The 21,208-nt window shown below is 38.0% G+C and overlaps 1 protein-coding gene across 1 annotated transcript; it reads left to right on the top strand.

Annotated features, from left to right (window-relative positions):
* Positions 1 to 145: 145 nt before the first annotated feature.
* Positions 146 to 20,643, top strand: grhl2b (grainyhead-like transcription factor 2b). Its single transcript, XM_008422091.3, has 16 exons — positions 146 to 273; positions 1,790 to 1,979; positions 3,667 to 3,734; positions 5,134 to 5,497; positions 6,413 to 6,471; positions 6,657 to 6,813; positions 8,608 to 8,719; positions 12,940 to 13,034; positions 15,087 to 15,245; positions 16,526 to 16,583; positions 16,760 to 16,899; positions 18,059 to 18,096; positions 18,204 to 18,295; positions 18,972 to 19,057; positions 19,152 to 19,216; positions 20,022 to 20,643. Exons 1-16 carry the CDS (start codon positions 254 to 256, stop codon positions 20,134 to 20,136), a joined length of 1,818 nt encoding a protein of 605 aa, XP_008420313.1. The 5' UTR covers positions 146 to 253; the 3' UTR covers positions 20,137 to 20,643.
* Positions 20,644 to 21,208: the final 565 nt, after the last annotated feature.

The following is a 21,208-nucleotide window of genomic DNA, read 5'->3' as shown; positions in this document are numbered from 1 at the left end:
CAAAGCTATTGGTCCAGGTTGGAAGGACGTTTTTTTTTGTTGTTGTTTTTTTTTTTTTTTTTTTTTTACCTGGCAGGTAGAGGAGGACAGGAGCGGGGAGGGGAGAGACCGTCCCGGAGAGGGGCAGGGAGAAAAGACGCGGGGCGAGAAAAGTCGACTTACCTGTAGCCCAACTTCTGGCAAACTCACTCTGCTAGCTGCTCCGACTTGAAAGTCCAGTTTCACAAGGAAGAACCGTAGAGGAAGCAGAAATATGTCACAGGAGACAGACAAGTAAGTGATCGAGCCCGAGGAGAGGAGCTTAGATGGGTTCTGGACGAAGAGACGCTTGTTTTCCAGGTCTAGCTTTGTGGGCTGTGGGGCGAAATAAAGCGCTCACTCACTGGTCATAACTTCACCTGCGGTGGATATTTATGCCATACATGTTCTAACGAGTTCTTTTCACGCAAATATTTGGAGCCGTGGATTTCATTAGAGCGGAATTCGCCATTTTTGACTGATGAAAAAGCCCGTCAAAGTGGCAGGACCAAATTTTTAAACGTTTTTTATTTCTAGATTTTTAAATTTTCGATAAACCTACTTCAGATTTGTGATTTTTTTTTCTCTCTCTCTTGGCTGCTTCTAAAATATTTCTTGAGTTTTTATATATAGGCTACAGTATATATTTTTAAACTCTTTGTGTGTTTTATTCGCAAATTCTTCATAAAATAATTGGCATGTGCTGATTATTGAATCCGAATTTTCGTCTTTAATTTAGAGAATAAACAATTTTAACTTTAAAGGCAGAAATTTGAGCCTTATTAATGATTTATTAACCTGTTAATAGCACAACATAATACTTTAAGAAAAAATATTTTAAATATGGTTTGTAACTTCAATTATAGTACATTTATCTTTATTATTTTCAGGCCCTTTACATTGAAATTGTTCAAATTAATTAAAAGTATATATTCTGTTGCTTTTTTTAATTATTCTGGTATGTTCAGTTTTTCAGGGTTTGTCATCATAGCGACATCAGGTGTCTGCCATTATTTTGACAGGCAGTGGTTAACAGTTTCTGCAAAAATCCAACGTAGCGGAAAGATAGTAATCACGTTTTTTTTTTTGCACTAATATTTAGTTATTCGAGTGCAGTAACTGCAGTCATGGATAACCTGGCAAAAAAAACAACAAAAAAACAACTGAAATTTAAAATAATTTAAAAGATTTATTTACTGAGAAAAGAAAAAAAATTAAAAAAAACTTATTGTGGAGTGTAATTTATAATGCAAAAAGTATAGGTGTTATACAAAATAACTCCTTTTAATATTTTTTCTCCTAAAGTAAATATAAATTAAAGATGTGTTTTGTTTGGTTAATAATCCTTTCTTTATTAGACAATCTCAAATTTCACGGCCGTTTTACATTACTGATTAATCTTTATTTGTGCTGCAGCAATTAGAATAATGAAAGTGTTCATGTTGGCACTGTTTGTTGTACAAGTTCAAGTTGACTCACTTATAGCTTTATCCTCTGATTGGCTGAGCCCAGAGAGATGTTGTGGCAACACCGAGTGTGTTTGACTACTCTGTGATCTCCACTTAAGTGGGACTAAAGAGCGCCAAGGCAAACACACACATACGCATACATACACACCCAAATGGCAGCTATAGATTACGAGCTAATCTTTGAATTCTTGTGAAATCGATCATTGAGATAAAGACTTTCAATAAAAATCAAAGGCAGAGTTAAAAAACGAGCAGAAAGCAGCAATGAATCAATAAAAACTGTTGGATTGACCTTCTTCCAGTAAGCGTTTGGTGGTGGTCGTTCCCAATGAGAGCTCTTTCCCTGCCGTGCGGCGCGCTTACACCAGCGAGGATGAGGCGTGGAGGTCGTACCTGGAGAACCCACTGACGGCTGCCACCAAGGCCATGATGAGCATCAATGGGGACGAGGACAGCGCCAACGCGCTGGGGCTGCTGTACGACTACTACAAGGTGCAGTGTGGAGGATGGTGACGGCTGTGCACATCGTTTTAGTGATTTACATTGTTCAGTTCACCAAAAAAACGCCATCTCAAAGTGCTTCACAGTACAGTAATATGGAATCCAAACTGATCCAAATTCAAATCTGTCCAATTTATTCAACTTATGTAGTCAAAGTCTTTTCCAGAGTCCAATTCAATTCAAACACAGTCAGGTAAATCATTTAGCTCTAATTGGTAAAAGTGAATTATTTTTGCAGCAATTCCCAATCCAAAACAAGCATGTGGCGACAGTGGAGAACAACAACAACAAACACGATTTCTAGGATTTCCATTTCGCTACACCTCACCAGCAAACAGAAGTCTGTAGTAAGCAATAAGGCGTGTGACATACCAGGAAACCTTAAAGGTAGACAGACTGGTAAAATACAATCAGATTCATCAGTCAACTTCATAAAAACACGCCTCTGTTTTAAAGAAACTGCATTGTTTTTCAGGCAAAAAGGAAAAACTAGAGTTGGGTAAATGGTATTGTCTATTATAGACGCTTAATTAGAGTGGCACATACTTCAAAGCCACAAGTACCTCTCAAGTACTGGCTTATCTCCTAACTGTTTGTGGCATTATAAGCAGAATCCCTCAACATAATGTATCCTTGTCTCTTTTTTAGACCAGAACAATATAATAGGGTGACTGTGGCTCTGTGGGTAGAGTAGTCGTCTTGCAATCTGAAGGTTGTAGGTTTGATTCCAGCTTCCTCCTGCCACATGTCGATGTGCCCCTGGGTAAGGCACTTAACCCCAGATTGCCTACCGAGTTGCATATCGGTGTATAAATGTGTTAGTGGGTGAATGTGACTCTAGTGCAAAGCGCTGTGAGTGGTCAAAAAATGATTGGATAAAGCGCTATATAAGTTCAGTCCATTTACCATATAAAAATGTGACCTTTTGGCCCGTAGATCCCAGATTTAGCCTAAAAACATTCAAACTTCAACATTTGGTCCAAATCATAATACAATTATTTACACAGACTCAAATTAACTTGCATACATTTCAGTCTAATCTTGGCTAAAATGCAATACAATCAAAATCAGTCGTCTAAGAAAGCTCGGCTGATTTAATCAAATCTAGAAATCCGTCCTATGGCAACAGTGGACAGGAACAAATCCCTTTTAGCAGGAAGAAACCTCCAGTATTGACAGTTCAGACGCAACAAAACACAGTCGCACTGGTTCAGGAGTAGTTTCTATTTCCTACATTTACAGATTGCTAAGTGGACGTTTTTCCACTTTTTATTTTCACATTTCATTGTCTTTTCTGTATCTATCCAATGAGAAGCTTGGAGGGGAATTGGGTAGCATTTTAAGATGGATAACGATTCACGGAAAACAATAAAATGGGAACATTTCGATATGAAGACCGTCTTTTCCCGTTCTCACCTTTGCTTCCCTTTTACCACTCAAGGCAAAAAGGGAAGATCGGAAGAGTCAAAACTGACTCAGGCAATTAAACTTGAACCTCTTGCAACATAAACCATTCGGTTTGGTCATGATTACATTCTTTTTGAAAGAGTTTCTTTCCTTAGGGAAGAAATCATACAGAGCAATTAAAAATCCTTCAGAAAGTAAACTTGTTGTTAACAGGAAATACTCACCACCGGTTGGTATCTTCTGCTGTTGACGGTTCTCCTCCTGTTTCCAGGTGCCCAAAGAAAAGAGAGTTTTGGCAATCCCCAAAGTTCCTGAAATCCCTGAAGACCCGGAGAAGAGGTCAGTAAATTTAAGTTTCACAAAAGCTAAGGATTTGCTGTCAGTAATAATAAATAATAATACAAGAACAAGCCAACAGAGTGTCATATAAAATAGCTTAATATAAAAGCGGTCTGTTTTTCTAAGAACAAATTGATCTTAAGGATTATAGAAAAATTAGAGAAAACATGTCACAGACTTAAAAGCCTGATATCCGCTCTGAGACAAAAATGAAGTACAAAATCCTGCTGCCGGCACTGAATAAGTGGAAAAATATTGACATCGGTTATCATTTTTAATGTTTATGACATGGTAAAATATCGTTCTTTATTTAAAAAGTTTTAGTTTAACTTTTTAATATCTTTTATAATTAAAAAATACCTTAAAGATTGGTGACAGTCATTAGATTACCAGGTTTTATTTATTTGTCATTTTTTGACATGTCAGCTTTGCTTCACTAGGTATAAATATAAAAATATGTTATTAACTAAAATCCACAGCATTTTAAGCTAAATGAATCTCTGCTGCTAAATCAATCAAAATTTGCCCTTCGAATGGACAGGTGCTTATTAGTTTCACCTGCTGCTCTATTCTTCACCTTCTTTTGCTTGTTAAATTACTCAGACATGGAGGACTGAACCAAAGCATCCATCCATTCATCCATTCATCCATTCATTTCTAAAAAGCAGACAGAAAAAAACCCATTGACAACGCATCGAGTAATTTCTACAAAAGTTGCCATTTTTGCAGTTTTCTGCTTTTGCAGTTTTGGCTCGTTGTTAACCAAAAGGAGTGAGTTGTTTGTGTACGTCATTTTTAAACAAGTGAACACAGTTTAGTCTTGTTGCGCTTGCTGAGGTGTGACTGTGACTCAGTGGGTAGAGTAGAGAGCTCGCATTTGGAAAAGCCACTCGGAGAGGAAGAAGCCATTCCTCCGAAAGTGGCATAAAAACACTGATTTGTAGACACACTCAAGAACCCAGGGCTCAGCTTTTAGAGATCGGTCCTATCTGGCCCTAAGACCACTGTCTTTAGGAGCGACCAAGGCTGCGTTGTTGTTACTGTTTCTGTTCATATGACAGTGTAAAATCAAACGATATAAGATGATGTAAGTCATTTATTCCACATCCACAAAGAACAAAAGTAGAAGAAAAACATTTTAGTCACAATACAAGAGACTTTTTTTCTTTACAAGGATAAAATGGGAGCGGTTTGCCATAAAAAAAAAAAAACCTGCTCCATATTTCAGCTTAAGGCAATAAAACTTTACAACAAACCTTTAATTTTTAAACATTGTGCCAGCCCCTTTTTTTTATAAAGTTGATGATTTTGTTTCTGGTTTTGTTGCGTGTGGCTCAGAAGAAAAGAACACCATAAACCAATTTTAACCCATAATTTTTTTTTTGTTTGTTTTGCTCAGGCCAGTGTTGCCAAACAACCCCACCAGCCAAAATGAGACAGAAACCCTGGACAACCGAGTCCAGGTCCTAAAGTCCGTCCCGGTCAACCTCTCGCTCGGCACCGACCACCAGGAGCCCAAGCTGTGCTGCTCAACGGGGGAGGCCCCAGCGGGCGCAGATCCTCCGGCCATGGCCGTGGTCAAAGCTGAGGTGTACACGCCCGTCTTCATGGCGGGACCCGGCCTCCACTACCGGGTGGAAGGAGAGGAGCGGGTGGTCTACGAGCAGAGTCCGTACGAAGTGACCACCGTCAGCCACAGCTCGTACATGAAGGAGAACCAGCAGAGTCCGCCTGACAGCCCGTACGAGGAGGAGACAGACGGGGTGAGACAGAAAACACTGCAGCTGTAAGAACTGCAGACGATATGACATCCTAAGACTGTATGGTTTCACAAGATCCCAGAATTTGTACCTGAATAAAAACAAAAATGGTTTAATTCTCTTTAGTACTGCTGCTAAATATATATATATGTATATATCTATTGGTTCAGCTATAGTCATATTGATATTTATAAGATTTATTTTTCTTTTTTTGATTTTAATACATACAGAATTAATATAACTGGCAAAGACAGCAGCAGTTTCTAGTTGCTTGATGATTAAAATATAATTTTTTTTGTAGAAGTGATGATGGAGGCATTTATATAGTTTCCACTGGCATCTAATAAAAATGACTTTAAACTGTAATATAAAATGTTAACCGTTTTGAAGTCATTTATATATATAAAAAAATGTTTTAGCTTTTTGCACCACTTTTGGCAGCAGGACAAAGAGAAAAAAATGCAATGATGTAGCATGATGCAACTCTTGCATGTGGCAAAGTCTAGTTTGATGATGCAATTTAAATCCCAACACTTTGATATCAATCTATAACAAATTAATGATGGAAATGTGTAGTGTTCAGCTTACTGTGAGCTGCATCAAAACGTTGGAAACTGATGCAAAAGGAGAAATGAATTAGCCACGCAAAGAATATGCAAGTAAGAAACCTGCTGATGATTGGTACAAGAGTGAATCTGTACATGTAGGCAGAGGTTTAACATTAGATGCGTTAATTATCTGTCTCCTTTTTGCCTCTGTTGCTCTCAGGTCTGTTCATGAGAAAACCTCTGCGGAGGAGTTTCTGTTTTTGTTTCATTTGCTGCATTGTTTGACGAGTTCCTCTCGAGCTGACTGAATTTTTCAGGACTGATTTCCTCTTTCTGTGTGTTTTTCTTTGTTTGCCTGCATTTTGAACAGAAGTACCACTCACCTTCCTCTCTCGCTACAGACGACTTCTTATTTCATCAGGAGGGAGCGTAAGTCCCTGCAGCCTCCTATAGTAGAGCAGACAAATGTATATGTAAAGTGTTGCAACCGGTATTTAAACCTGCAACTCTGAAAATGATCCATAAAGGCACGCATGATCGAGCTGAGTTGTTGGTTGTCCCTCATCCTGCCTTGTTATTTATCATCACAAATCTTTCTGGATGTGTGTGCGCAGCGGCAGTTTTCAGTATACGTTGGACGCCTCTCGCTCGCTGCGCCAGAAACAAGGCGAGGGACCCATGACTTACCTAAATAAAGGCCAGTTTTACGCCGTGACGCTCAGCGAGCTCAGTGCCAACAAGCGCCTCCGTCACCCCATCAGCAAAGTCCGGGTGAGTGGCTCATTTCCTTCTCATGTTCCCATGGAGTTCTTCATACACTAATTAATTGACATCATCTGTAATGTCACGTTTTTGTTTAAAAAAATAAATAAATAAAAAAAGGACTGTCCTTTTCCCTCTGTAACTGCAGGAGATAACTGGCATCAAAGGGTTTTTGCTTTGCTTGCTCTGGTCGACTCTTTTGAATATTTAAGCTCCTTTTATGTTCAGAGCCTGCAGCTTTGCAGCTTTTATCTTTTCTCTTGCTGCAGGCAGTCGTCTTCAGCACACATGCTCAGAAACTCTCACGGAACATTTGTAGGCAGTTGAGGAATATAGCGAGGTGTATCGTTGAAATCCAGAAAGCCAGATGTGTGCTGCGGAACATTTTACATTCTGACACTGAAGCCAGGTTAAGTCAGATGGACTAAGACAATTCCTTAATGAAAATGTATGTCAATGATGGCTCTCTTGATATACAGCTATGGAAGAAACCTCATGGCTATTCCACCAAATATTGATTTATGAACTCTTAAAACATTAGCATTGATGTTTCTAAATGAATATCAACTCGTTTTCTTGCATTATTTGAGGTCTGAAAGCGTTGCAGCTGTTATTTTGTTATTTCTCGTTTTCTGCAAATAAATACCAAATGTTCGCTGGGAATTTCGGAGACATGTTGTCAGTAGTTCATAGACTAAAAGGACAATGTTCATTTTACTCAAACATATATCTATAAAAAGTAAAAATCAGAGAAACTGATCATAAATATATGTGTGTCTGGATGGCTACCAACATTTTTTAACAAATTTTTCACTTATCCAGGCGGCTATTTCGTCATTTTGAATCAATTTAATATTTTGAAACTGAAAAGAGGTTCATGTCTAGTAAGGTTTTTTATGTTGTGGTTTTTCAGCCATAAATAATAATAACAATAATGCTATAATAATACCAAACTGGCATGTCACAGCATGACAGAATCAATATGAGACTTTCTAATCTTACTTCCATTGAGAAAACAAACATGTTGTTATGATTAAACAATTATTTTAAACCTAAATCTTCCAGAAGTATGAATAATTTTGGGCTTAAATGTATCAAATTCTACGGCTCATTAATTAGATTATGGATTTTTATTTTGATAGGATTAACGGTTAATATGGTAAATAAAACGGGAACTCCAAACATGTTAAATAAAGAATGCAAATCAGGTCAAAGATAATTGACTTTCTTTCTCTGCTTTTTGGATAATGTTCACTCAAACCTGTTTGTTTCTATCGTAATTTTTGAGCTCTTGAGGTCATATTTTCAGCCTAGTGTGGGCTCTAGGTGGAAAACATATTCATCTTTCCTGAAAACATGCAGCTGGTGCGTAAAAGACACCAGAAATAAAAGTAAATGTTACCACTTTATTTGAAGTGATGGAAATGAGCTCTGACATGACATCTGTCATTAAACTAAAAGGCTTCAGGTGCCTTTCGGTCTATTATGTGGATGGTGATACATAGTTGGCATGACAACTTGACATTAGAGTGAGGAAATAACCTCTTATTTGCGCTGCAGAGTCGGTTTAAATTGGCCTTCATGTGTGAACAGCCTGTTAAACTGCTGCGTTTTGACTTTGTCATCATCAGATTGCTGTAGCTCATGAACGCTTTCTTCCAACTAAACAGCAACCTGACTCATAAATCTCTTGTCCGTGATGGATGCCAAGGTGTCGTAATGCCATGAGTAACAGCTAAAGTCTGACATTATCTCAGCGCAATCATTTATTTAGACATATTCTTCCCTTGTTCTGCTTCTCAGAGTGTAATCATGGTGGTGTTCAGCGAGGACAAGAACCGAGACGAGCAGCTCAAGTACTGGAAGTACTGGCACTCGCGGCAACACACGGCCAAACAGCGGGTCCTCGACATCGGTAAGATTTTTAAAAAATTTGACGCGAGATGTTTAAAAGTGGTTTTGATAGTCGCTGAACAATGTAAGTGCTTTTTGCACAGAATATAGCTCCTAATTGTCTTCAATTTGCAATGCTGAAATGTCTGGAAAGGCATAAAGGAATGGGAATTTGAATACTTAAAAGCTCCAAATCTGAAAAAAATGGAGTTCTTACATGATGTTATGAACTTTGTTTCTGATTTTCCACATCAAAATAAATGTAATTGCTTTTCTCTTATCCTCGGGATCATTTTAGTTCTGGATTTAAAACCGGAAACAAGATTCTTGAACTTGGTTTTAGTTGAGGTGGCTTTGTTGGAGGGAAAAACAAAAACACTTAATCATAAAACCCAAATTTGTGAATGACTTGCATTCAAACGTCCATGATGTCATAAAAACGGAGTCTCGAAATGTTGCAATGTTGTTATAAAGCAACACAAACAGTTGAGCCGTCGAACTAAACCATCAAACTCCGAGTAGGAATGTGAAAAGTGTAGGAATGCTACACCATCCATCCAGCCATCTGACAGGCAGTTTTACTTTAGAATCACTACATTTGGAAAAAAGAAAAAGACATCAAATCAAAAGAGCTTTAAGCGGTTTAAACGTTTTAAAACCTCGCTGACTGAGAGGCAGAATGACACATTTACATTGTCAGGAGTGCTGGAATGTGCTCAGTAAGTAAATAAAGCAATACCAAACCAGCCTCCACCCAGCTGCCCGCCATCATCCACCATCAGGCAATGGATCAGGTTGACCTACAGTCCACACACACGCACACACACACACACACACACACACACACACACACACACACACACACACGCACACACACACACATACACACACACACACGCACGCACACACCCACACACATACACACACACACACCATTGAGTGTTTTAACATGAATGTGTTGCAGCATAAATCCTCTAATCTTCCCGACATTACCCAGGTGATTGATCTTAATGCTCGTCTGTTCCAAACGTGACGAGTCAAACTTTCTTGTCAAACTTTCGCCTCCCACGGGCGTACGCGCACCGATCCGAAAGGCGCTCGATCTCCACTCCGTGACATTTGCTTTCCCTTTAAGCTCGGCTGGGGCATTTGAATCTTAACCGTCTTTTCTACGCCTTGTTGAGTGAATGCATGTGAGACGCTCTGAGGCAGTTTGGGTGACAAGCTTGGGCCTGCTGGGTAGGCAAAGATTCAGAGGTATGTGGGAGACTTTGGGTCTGGATGCAGACAAACAGACGCATGCACAACTCCGTGCAGCTTGTTGGGACAGGGATAGGAATGTCAGCCACACTGTTACCTCAACTGGTCCTGGTCTGTTGAAAGTAATTTTTTCCTTCAGTGTAGATTTTCATCTTAATTCTCATGTTTACACCAACCAAGATGAGTCACAATCAGCCTTCGATTCACACGCGTCTTTAGATCTCCAGGTACATTTAGGGCCTTTCATGGCAACGGAACATGAATTTAAGTGGAAAAACTAAAACTAAGATCTCATGCCAGACTCCTGTTGGGGTGGTGTTTGTCCAAAATTCTTGGACAGATCACAACTTAACTTGTCGGAGCAAATAATTGTCCCAGTATGAGTATCCTAATTGCTTTTGGTGATTAGTTGCACAGTGGTGAACTATGGAGTTTATACGTGTTTTTTTTTTTTTTATAGAGATGGTTTCAGCGTACTTATGCACAAAGACAACAGAATAATCGACAAATTGTGAAAGATTTCCATGAGTAGAATATGTAGAAATGTAACTTAACATGTAAATGAAGTAAAGTGAAGTCTCCATGAGGTCTATTAATCTGTTAATGAGTTTTATAAGCTAATTAAGTCCAACAGTAGACGTCGTAGGTAAATTCATGCATTGGGGTTCTTTCTGAAAAGCTGGAGTCTTGTCTCGACAGCTACAGAAATGCCCATATCTTAGGTAATTTTCCGCAAGTGGGCAACAAACTGTAAATCTCCGCTCTCCAAAAAAACTCCAAAACATTTCTTTGTAGTACATCCAAAATTGTCAGTGGTTCACCTCAAAGATAACAGTTTTTCCTTCATCAAGTAAGTGTAGAAGAGCAAATAAAATGCATGTTTTGGCACAGATAAGTGAGATTCCTCACTATAATGGAATTTTAGATTAGTCCGAGGTCGATTTTTGATGCATAAGAGGGTTCTTGAAGAAATAAAGCCAAACTAAAGGAATCTGTCGGCGGGATCTCTAAAGACATGAAAAGTGCAACTCTTTCTTATTGACTCGGGTTATGCTTAGATCACAATTTTCTGTTGTTTAGGTTACATAATTAAGTAGTTTTGTTTACTTATAAATAACTCTGTTGTAAAACTTTTGAACCCTGTTGCCTTTTAATTAGCTTTTTGATCTTACTAAAGCATGAAATTATGTCTCTAGCCTCCCTCCAACTATCCACCGTACAACTGCTATGAGGAAGTGTAATCTCTCTCTCTTTTTTTTTTTAGAACAAATCCCTCAGGTGTCTCTTTTTAATGTTTTTGCAAGTGTAATGAGTCTGTTTTTATGTTCATGTGTGAGACACAGTTCCAGATCAGACGCATCAACAGCTCAACCCATAGGGCATAAATATTTTTCCATTATATCAACAGATGCGGTTGCGGAAACACATCTGCACATAATTGCACACAAAGTTTTCGAAACATTGTTCACTAGCAGACCACCTGTGTACAGCAGTGCTGTAAAAGTGAGTTCTAGCCGGATGGAAATTAAAGAAAAGCTGGTATGAATAGAGGTTGAGACAAGGCGCATCGTACCCCGGGGCTGCTTCAGAGAATGGGTCATTTGAATGAGGTTATTTACTCGGGGGGTGTTCGCACAAGAAGGCGTGCTTCAGCCTGCCCTGCTGCTTTGTGCACCTGCTCAGAGACCAGGAAGTGTTCATGCGATGGCGGTTAGGATAATGGAGGACCTCACTAATACACATTTGGACAATGGTCACATTAAACTAACTTGTTGTCACACAGTAAAAGCAAATCTTAATGGATCCATCCCACACAAAAAAAGCAGTCGACTGAGTATAATTAATTATTATTTATTCTGAAGGGTTTTTTCTGTTTGTGTATTCAGACTAACTTTGGTGTGTATTTTTAAATTTATTTCAAAATTAGCATTTCAAATGAATCAAATGAAACCTTTCCTGTCTGTCCGTATCCATCTGGCTTTCCTTTCTGGAAATTAAGCTAAGCTAAGTTCACTCTAGTTGACACTCTAAGTAAGCCAGCTTATAGCATATAAATGCTAGATAGCAGATGTAGAGTTTAAGCTTATCTTACTCTTGGTAAGCTTGTTAGCCAGTCTATCTTTCCTTGAGTTGAAGGTTATCTTCTCTTAGCTGACTTATCAAGATTTTAGGCTTATCTATTTCTAGCAAACTTATCTAGTAAGCAATTTCATCTTATGCTAGCAAACCTTTATAGAATTGAAGCTGATGTTAAACTTCAGATAGCCTAGTTAGCTATGCCGTGCTTAAATTTGTAATAAGATAGCTAAGTTATTTATCTGAAACTTTGACTATGTTATGTATTAAATAAGATAGCAAGCTTATCTGAAGCTCGAGCTTATTTTATGTCAGCTAGCAATTTTAGCTAGAATTCACTATCCTACCTTATATGGCTCAGGATTAACTAGCCAGCTAGCTTAGAGTTTAAGCTTACTGTATCTTAACAGAGAGATTTAACATTTCATGTAACAGCTGAAGAGGCTCTGAAAATGAAAAAAAATCCCTCCCAAAAGCAGTCCGGCTTTTATTTACACACATATATTCATTTATTTGTAGGTTTGTATGTTTCTTTAGCATTTTCCTTTGATTGGGTGCTTGGCTGAAGAGCATTCTTATTATGGCCCAAATTTTTATTTCCCATACTTGTGGTCAGAGGTCAACCCATAGCAAACCGAAGCACTGATCTGGCTGCCCTTTTATGCCCCAGTTGAATAGCCTTTCTTTGCATCCTCTCTTGCCCTTTGAAGCCATACTCTCTGTTTACTCAAGCAGATAAGGCTTTATGTCCTAAAACTGAAGCGTGCCACATGATTGCTTATCTTAACAATAGCTACCAGTTTTTGCTCTTATTGACCAATTTGTTGGGTTGATGCCTGATAGCTGGGAATACATTCGAAATTTGTATTTGCAAGAAATAAACTACGTACTGTTTTTATTAAACAGCTGATTACAAGGAGAGCTTCAACACAATCGGGAATATTGAAGAAATCGCCTACAACGCCATCTCCTTCACCTGGGATGTGAACGAAGAGGCCAAGGTACAGAGGACTTATGTTACTGTATTTTTTTCCACCCTTCTTTTTTTTTTTTTTTTGCATGCAGGAATTAAATGTCATAGTAATTTTCCCAGAAACCAGTTTACTCTATTTACTCTCACTAGAGGCGTGTTGTGGATGTGGAAAAGCAGCTCGACAGGTTTTTTTTAAATTTTTTTTTTATTTTGTGCTGATTCAGATGTTGGCAAACAAACGCTCTTACTTGACAAATTAACCGGTTTTTCGAATGTGATGCAACCGTCTGACCCGTAGACACCGCAAATGCTCAAGAGCTTACTGTCATGTTTAATATTAAATCCTATAATGCTGCAATCAGTCAAGATCTGAGCACCGAAAGCTGTATCTTCTCTCTAGCTGGCATGTTTTCAGCTGGGTGTCATAAAACCGACGGGCAGAGCCGCCTACATTTGCTCTGTTTGTTCTCTTTGTTTCTGTGAAGCCCACTCCTTTGTGACCACTCCTTAAATGCAGCCCCGTCGGTGTTTAAACTTCGGAGTGCCCCCAAGAGCCAACACACACCAGCGCCCGTCCCCACCCTCTCTTGTTTGCTTTGCCCTCATTTCTGACGGACTCGGTGTGTGCGTTTGGTCTGTTTATGTGCACTGTGAGTCAAGAGACTTTTTTTATTTATTGCAAAAGCGTAGACAAAGACGTTTGAAAGAAATCCAAACCAATGCTTCTTACTATCTCTGACTTGCTCTATTTGATTTTTTGGTGCAAGTGTAGCGTCTGTTTAGAGAAATGTCATCCCAACACACTTTACAAAACAAGAACATCTTGTCAATATACTTGAATATAGTCAATCTAATCATACACACAGATAAAAAGACTAATTCCAGTTAGATCTGTGTTATGAAATGCTGTAGTCAGCCAGGTTTTCTGTCTAAGGAAACCCAGCTGGTTGTATTTCTCTTTCTGAACAAGCATGTGGCGACAGTGGACAGTCGATTCCAATAAATAAAAGCAAAAACTGTTACATACATGCATACATTGCTGATTTTTACTCAGGACAAATTGCTATTGTTATTTGTTGTTTGAATATTTCATTTTACACGAAATATAACACAATATTGAAGTGAAAAGAAGAGGATACCTGGTTTTGCATTTTTTCAAAAACGTATCTTTTTTTTTTTGACGTAATATTCACATTTTTGAGCGGCTCACAGGGCATTGAAATTGAAAAAGAGTCTGACAAATATGGAGGAGCTGCTGAGATGCACATGGTAGTTTGGAGAATCTGTCTCCGTCTCCAGGGTGAAACATTGTGGTGGCAGCATTATTCTGGGGAGATAACCTGCTATAAGCTGCAAAAGACTTAAGATTGGGGTTGTATATCAGCTTCTAGTGCAGTGGTCCCCAAAGTCGGTCCTCGAGGGCCGGCATCCTGAATGTTTTAGTTCTCTCCCTGGTTTAGCACACCTGGATCAAATGATAGCTCATTAGAGGCCTAAGAGGAACATTGACTTGCTGAAAAGGTTGTTACTACCACCAGGGAGAAAACTAAAACATGCGGGATGCCGGCCCTCGAGGTCCGACTTCGGGGACCACTGTTCTAGTGGATCAAAGACCCTAAACTTGCAGCCAGAGATGGAATAAACAGCTTAGGTGATAGCATAATTATGTATCAAAGTGGTCTAGTCAAAGTCCAGAGTTAAATCTAAATAAAAAGACATGAAAACTGATGTTCACAAATGTTATTTGTCTAATCTGACCGAAATGGAGATATTTTGACAAGAAGATTAGAGAAAAAAAAACTGTCTCTTTACTGAACGTAGTGACGGCTTGCTTACCTTCTGGATTGCAATAATCATGTTTTGACGTTTGTCTGCTGAGATTCCTTGAAAGGAATTTGTTTTGCGTGGCTTTGGAGAGTGAAACAAAAGAGACCCATGAAGATTTCTGTAGACCAGAACAGATGAAGATTCGAAATCAGGAGGCTGCACGTTCCCTACAGAGATCACTTCCTGTCTTAAGTAGGTTTTACGTGTGCGAGTGCTGGAGCCGGATCTGCTCATCTTACACTGTCGCCTTCAGATCTTCATCACCGTCAACTGCCTGAGCACAGACTTCTCCTCCCAGAAGGGGGTGAAGGGTCTTCCTCTGATGATCCAGATCGACACGTACAGCTACAACAACCGCAGCAACAAGCCGCTCCACAGGGCGTACTCACAGATCAAGGTCTTCTGTGACAAGGTGACCAAACACTGCTGCACTGTTGTTGATATCTGCAGGAACATGCCACTCGATCCTGCTTTACTATAAAAGCTGTAAACCCCGGTAAAGATTCAGAGTTTTTGGTGGTAACATATAAAATGTATCTAACCGTCCTTGTTACTGTGAATTGTTGCAATATGGTTTGTTAATCGAGTGCAAGTTTAGGTGAGTTGCTATTTTCTCACAGCCTTTTTCTGATTAGTAAAGAACATATTCTCCTGTTTTTACCATTTTGAACAGTAGCCAAGAGAGAAAAAAAAAATTCCAAGCAAAAATATTGTATTTATTTGTAGAAAATGAGAAACAGCCTATAAATAACGAAAAAGATGCAGTGGTTTCAGACATCAAATCATGCAAAGAAAACAAGTTTATATTCATTTAGAAACAACAACACTGATGTTTTAACTCAGGAAGAGTTCAGATATCAATATTTGGTGTAATAACCAGGAGGTTTTTAATGGAGTTCAGTGCAGTGGGCTCTTCATTTTTTTCCGGAGCTGTATTTACCTTTACCTCTTTATAATTTTTATTATTCACATTTCTACTTTTTATTTTTACTTTTGTAAATAAATCAACAGACTCTCACATGTGTGAGATCATACTGATACAACGAAATACATGTTTTAAGCCTTTATCTTGAAGATGCAGTGCAGGTAAACGTGGAGGAAGCTGCAGACCTGTAGTTTACTGGACTCTAGTGGTGACAACAGGAACTGCAGCCAAATCCTGTAGAGGAGAGAAAAACTACATAGTATGATATGTGCAAGTTTTGTTTTACAAAGCAAGAAGCTACCAATGCTGCCAAACCTGACTTGTGGATGTCTTTATTTTATGAATCTGCACATTATTTGGCTTATTTTATTTATTTATTTATTTATTACATTTTTAACCATTTTAAAGGAATATTTGCAATAATGTTGCAAATTTTATCTGCCTGGCGATTTTTTTTTCTCATCAGGAAAAACGCTTTAGGAATGTTTCACCATCTAGTCGATTTTTTTGTGTGATTTACTTTAACGTCAGTTTGTGTAGTTATGAAACTTTGCCTTTAAAAATTGAGGTTTGCATTGAAAATATTGAAGTTCCGACTTCAATATTTCCTGTAGTTTTCAGAGCAATGAGGCTGAATCCTGACATCAGTGCTCCCTCTAGTGGTCAAAACAAAGCTGCGCATAAGTAACACTTTTTTTTTATTTTTCTTAGCTACTCCTGCAGACTTGAATCGTTTTTTACCGCCTGACTTTTTTTTTTCTCTCCAGGGAGCTGAGAGAAAAATAAGAGATGAAGAGAGGAAATTACTGCGCAAGAAGTCGAAAGGTATAGCAAAAATTTAACACAAATAAGGAGTAACTGAAATGATTTGTAACATGGAAGCAGAAATAGAGTGCTCTTCTTACAGTTTACGGCTATAAATATAGTTATTTTTGTTTTAATAGTAAACAAACACTGGGTGAATTATCATGAATGAAGTGCTTCGTTTTTCTTCTGTGTAGGGAAAGATGGCGGTGTCGGGGTCATAACTATTCCCAAAAAGTCCGACGTCACTTTCTTCAAGACCATAACGGACTTGGAAGCCCAGCCGGTCCTCTTCATCCCCGACGTTCACTTCGGTAACCTGCAGAGGGCTGGACAGGTAGGCGCCCTGTTCGACGAAACCTCTTAGCCGAAATGTGACTTTTCAGATCTGTAATCGTAAAATGTTTCAAAAACTAGGAGCTTCGCTTACTGCAAAGAGAGGGAGAGGGAAACCACAAGCTGAAGAAATGATAACATTGTTTTTCTATACTTCAAATGTTCCTGCAGCAAATATTTGGATGCAATCTAGAAAAGTCTAGAATTGGCTTTAATTGTATTCCAGATCTGGATAAGTTAGCGTGGAAACCTGATGGATTTTCCACACTTTCTCCCTCGTTCCATTTTCTAAAATGCAAAAGTTTTCATTTCTGAATGTGCAGACATTTTCAAGTTGTTTTATGTTTGAATAACATCTTTCATTTTCGATTTGTCAAATCCAGTAATTGATTTCAACATTTTATCCTTTTTGTGTTTTGAGAGCCTAGAGTGATTGAATACCAGAAATGTACTATTTCACAGCTTTTTTTGTCCTCAAAGCAACTTTATATGTATGTTTCACTGTTAAACTGGACAAATGCAAAAGCAGAGTTTTTACAAACAGAATAAAAGGGATCAAATGAAAATCGGTATTTGTTATAGAACAATCCATTCGAGATGTGGGAAATCTAAGTGCGCCACATTTTGAGCTGGAGGCTAAATGAGGCAGACAAGATTCTAGAAAAAAGTAGAAATGTGTGCCATTTCAAAATAAAAAATATATAGGAAATCTGTTTCTAGAAATTGTCTCCTGCTTTTCTTTCAGTTCAAAATTCTGTCTTTCTTTGTGTTGATGTGTCACATAAAATTCCAACAAAATGCATCAAAGTTTAAGCTTGCAATGCAACAATGTGAAAAAAGCTGATGCGTAGTTTTATGAGCCACTACATTTGGTAAAATGTCCAATTCTGTGGGAAAAAAAAAGTGAGATCCTCTGACATTTCTTGACATTTTGCTTCCAAGTGCCCCTGTTGAATATTCTTTAAAAAAAAAAAAATTCTGACTTTCTTGGAAGCAAAACCGAAACTAAAGTTTCTGTCACATTACTGTGACTATTACTCAAATGGAGACAGATTAGCTGGCATTTTAAACAGTTTCATTGTCCTGATTTTATGTTAAATATTAAAACATTTTGCATAACGCTTTTGAAGTTTCACCTCTAACTCTTTATTTGTGCCTAGGTGTTTACGTTCAACGCAGAAGAGATTGACAGAGAAGGGTGAGTGTGCATCAGCAGGAAAACAGGAAACCACGCCTCATAGCAACTACAAAGCCAGTTGATCTCGGGATTACAATTTCTTCTTCTTCTTTTTTTGTGTTTTTGAGGAGCGTGTTGGTGAAGAGGATGTTCAGGCCGACTGATGAAGACCTGTGCCCGTCGCCGCACAAACAGAGCCGGGAGGAGACGCACAAACGGGGTAACACGAGCACAAGACGTGCTTTCCGACTAATGGGGTTCTTGCAAAGTTTGGGAAAGTCTGGAATTTCATTTGAGTATTTTCCAGGTCTGGATATTAACTCTGGAAGAGGATAATAAAGTGTAAATAAAGTAAATATTTACAGCCATGAACAAAATGCTGTTTTAATCTGTAGCAGGTTCCCAATTAGAGTAAAAGCAATAGCTGGTCTGCTCTCAGTCACATCTGGCAAGTAATACCAAATTATTTGAGCATTTGCTAAATCCAGTGTGTTTGCTTGGATGTAAGGAATAGCAAACGCTTTTATTGTGAGTCAGCACAGCAGCGTATTCCCACGAGGAAAGAAGCAGCTGTTCCTGAACTTCACACATCCTTATTTCCTCCGGAGCTCCTGGGGAATAAAACATGGTACTCAATGTTCATCCTTGGCAAAATACGCTAAAAATCCTCTCTGAGCACGGCTTGTTCCGGAATAGTGCTGGTCTGGGTGATTTTTAATAATTACGTGTGGGAAATGTCAAAAGTAACAGCCCAAGGTTATTTGTGATTGTGGTCTTCTTGTGCAAGTAAGGAAACTTTGAGATCCTTGAGGCTTCATGAAAAATGAAGAGAAAATTTGGGAACTCTGACATTACCAGTCAGGTTGCGTTAGCCGCCTTCTGCTTTTGCTTTGCAGTGCTGCTGTACGTCAGGAAGGAGACGGATGAAGTGTTTGATGCTCTGATGCTGAAGTCTCCAACCCTCAAAGGCCTGATGGACGCTGTGAGCGCTGCCTTTCTGTCTGCAGGCGTCAAACACAGAATATATTTCCAGAAGAGCTTGTCCTCACACGCCCCTCTATGTTTTTCCTCAACAGATATCAGAGAAGTACGGCGTGCCCACAGAGAGGATAGCCAAAGTGTACAAGAAAAGTAAAAAAGGGTGAGCTGGTGTCATACTAGAACTGTTTTATGTCCAGAAATTTATAGAGTTAGGTTTAAATTAATGATCAAACATGACCAACAGTAAAATTTTTGGTAGTGCTTTGGATTATAATTTTGAGAAAACTTCTAATAGGTTTGAAACAGTAATGTCTTCGAAATAAAATCCTTATTATTGCAAAAAAGATGGTTCCTGCCAAAATTGACAATAAATGTAGAAATAAATAAATCGTTCCATAATAGAAAAAAAAACAAAGAAAATATGGGGAAAATAACATTTGTAAATACATGGACAAAGGAGAGAATGAAATATTACAGGAGATAATATATCAAAGTATGATTAAAAAAAAAAAGTGACAGTAAATAAAATATACAAAATAACTACAAAATATGGGGGGAAAGTAGAAAAATTATTGAGATTAAAAGGAAACTAACAAAACAATGAGTGAAAATAAAATAAAATGGAAAATTAAAAATAATAGCAATGTTACAATAATTGAAAATGGTAAACATTAATTCATGTCAAATAAGTTGAAGAAGTTGTTTTTTTGTACATTTACTACTTTATCAAGCCATTTTTTATTTCTAAATTTACTGCCAGTTTTGGCAGGATCTGCCCTCCATAAGCAGCTTCTACATTACTAACCAACCGTGATGGCCTTTCAAAATAAGGCTTTCAGATACTTCTATTATCTAAAATTCTTTGAAAAAGTTAATAATTTACCAACAAAAAAAACAACCTTAAGATCAAAATTTTGGATTCAATATTAAAAAATTTTTCTATTATTTATGTTTTTGGTGGGAAGAATCCTGGTGAACATGGACGACAACATCGTGGAGCACTACTCCAACGAAGACACTTTCATCCTCAGCATCGAGAACAGCGCCGACGCCTTCAAGGTCACCCTGACGGAGATCTGACGGTTCGCCCTCGGATCTCAGCGCCTGAGGGGAGAAACTTCTGATGAGTTGATGGACTTTACTTCAAACCTCTGAATCCCCCGATTCCCACACTACACTTACCTCTATGAAGCATTTTCTTTTTCCTATGCAAGATGACAAAAAAAGAAGAAAAAAAAAAACGGACGTTCTTGTGAATTGATAGAAGAAACGCTGGACTCTATATCCATGTACTTCGGTTTTACTGAATATTTTTACTGTATAAACTCTTTGTTGTATAAAATAATTATGTACAGATGCGTTTTTTGCCAAATGCCACTTAAATATGTCTGATGTGCTGTATGTAGCCGCAGCTTTAATTTACTTAGTTGATTCCAAGTACAACTTAGCAGCTTTTTTTTTTCTGCATGCCAAACTTTGTTTTTGCTAGAAGTGTCATTATTTATTATTATTTTGTATTTCTATGCATATGATCCAAGAATTTCAAGTAGATTTCTTCAAAATCAAAGTAAATAAATTTTAAAATTGTTTGATGCCCTCGTCTTTCAGCCACGTGGTAAAAGCTACGTTTTTATTTAGCATGGTTTTTAAAACATACGAATGAAATAGTTCATCTGTAAAAGGAGATGTAATATAAGCACAGCTGTTTGGAAAATGTAATAAAAAATAGAACAGAAATGCTCTTTTCAAATAGCTATAATTTATCAATTAGGCAATAGCAAAAAATAATAATTTCTACTCTTACAGTGGCGTGAAAAAATATAAATTACTTCTGTTTTTTTGTTTTTAAATCGTGTTTGCTGTTATTAATCAGATTTTTTTAGTTCATCTGGGTCTGAATTTACTACAATTGTTATTTTTTTCTTTGGAAAAATAGGAAAAACTTGATGGTAGCTCTAGTCTCTAAACGTGTCTCAACTAATTTAGGGGCCTGTAACGCCTCACCGGAGGTCAGGTAAGTCTAGTAGCTTTTATTTCCTAAAATTAAATAATTCAAAAACTACATATTAACTGATCATCTTTGTCATTAAAACCTGATGCTATGAAAACATTTGTGATAAAGAAAAAAAAATGAAATCTGAAGTTTTTCCAC

This window comes from Poecilia reticulata, chromosome 11 (genome assembly GCF_904066995.2).
Source record: "Poecilia reticulata chromosome 11, P_reticulata-male-v2, whole genome shotgun sequence".
In the NCBI taxonomy this organism is placed as follows: domain Eukaryota; kingdom Metazoa; phylum Chordata; class Actinopteri; order Cyprinodontiformes; family Poeciliidae; genus Poecilia; species Poecilia reticulata.
Note: the sequence above shows the minus strand (reverse complement) of the source record. Positions and strands in the feature narration are given on the sequence as shown.

Bases quoted from the DNA above. Each gene is read 5' to 3' on its own strand.
- grhl2b (XM_008422091.3), top strand. From the start codon at position 254: ATGTCACAGGAGACAGACAA. The intron at 1,980-3,666 runs GTGCAGTGTGGA...TCCTGTTTCCAG, and splicing joins TGCTGTACGACTACTACAAG to GTGCCCAAAGAAAAGAGAGT. The intron at 15,246-16,525 runs GTGACCAAACAC...TTTTCTCTCCAG, and splicing joins TCAAGGTCTTCTGTGACAAG to GGAGCTGAGAGAAAAATAAG.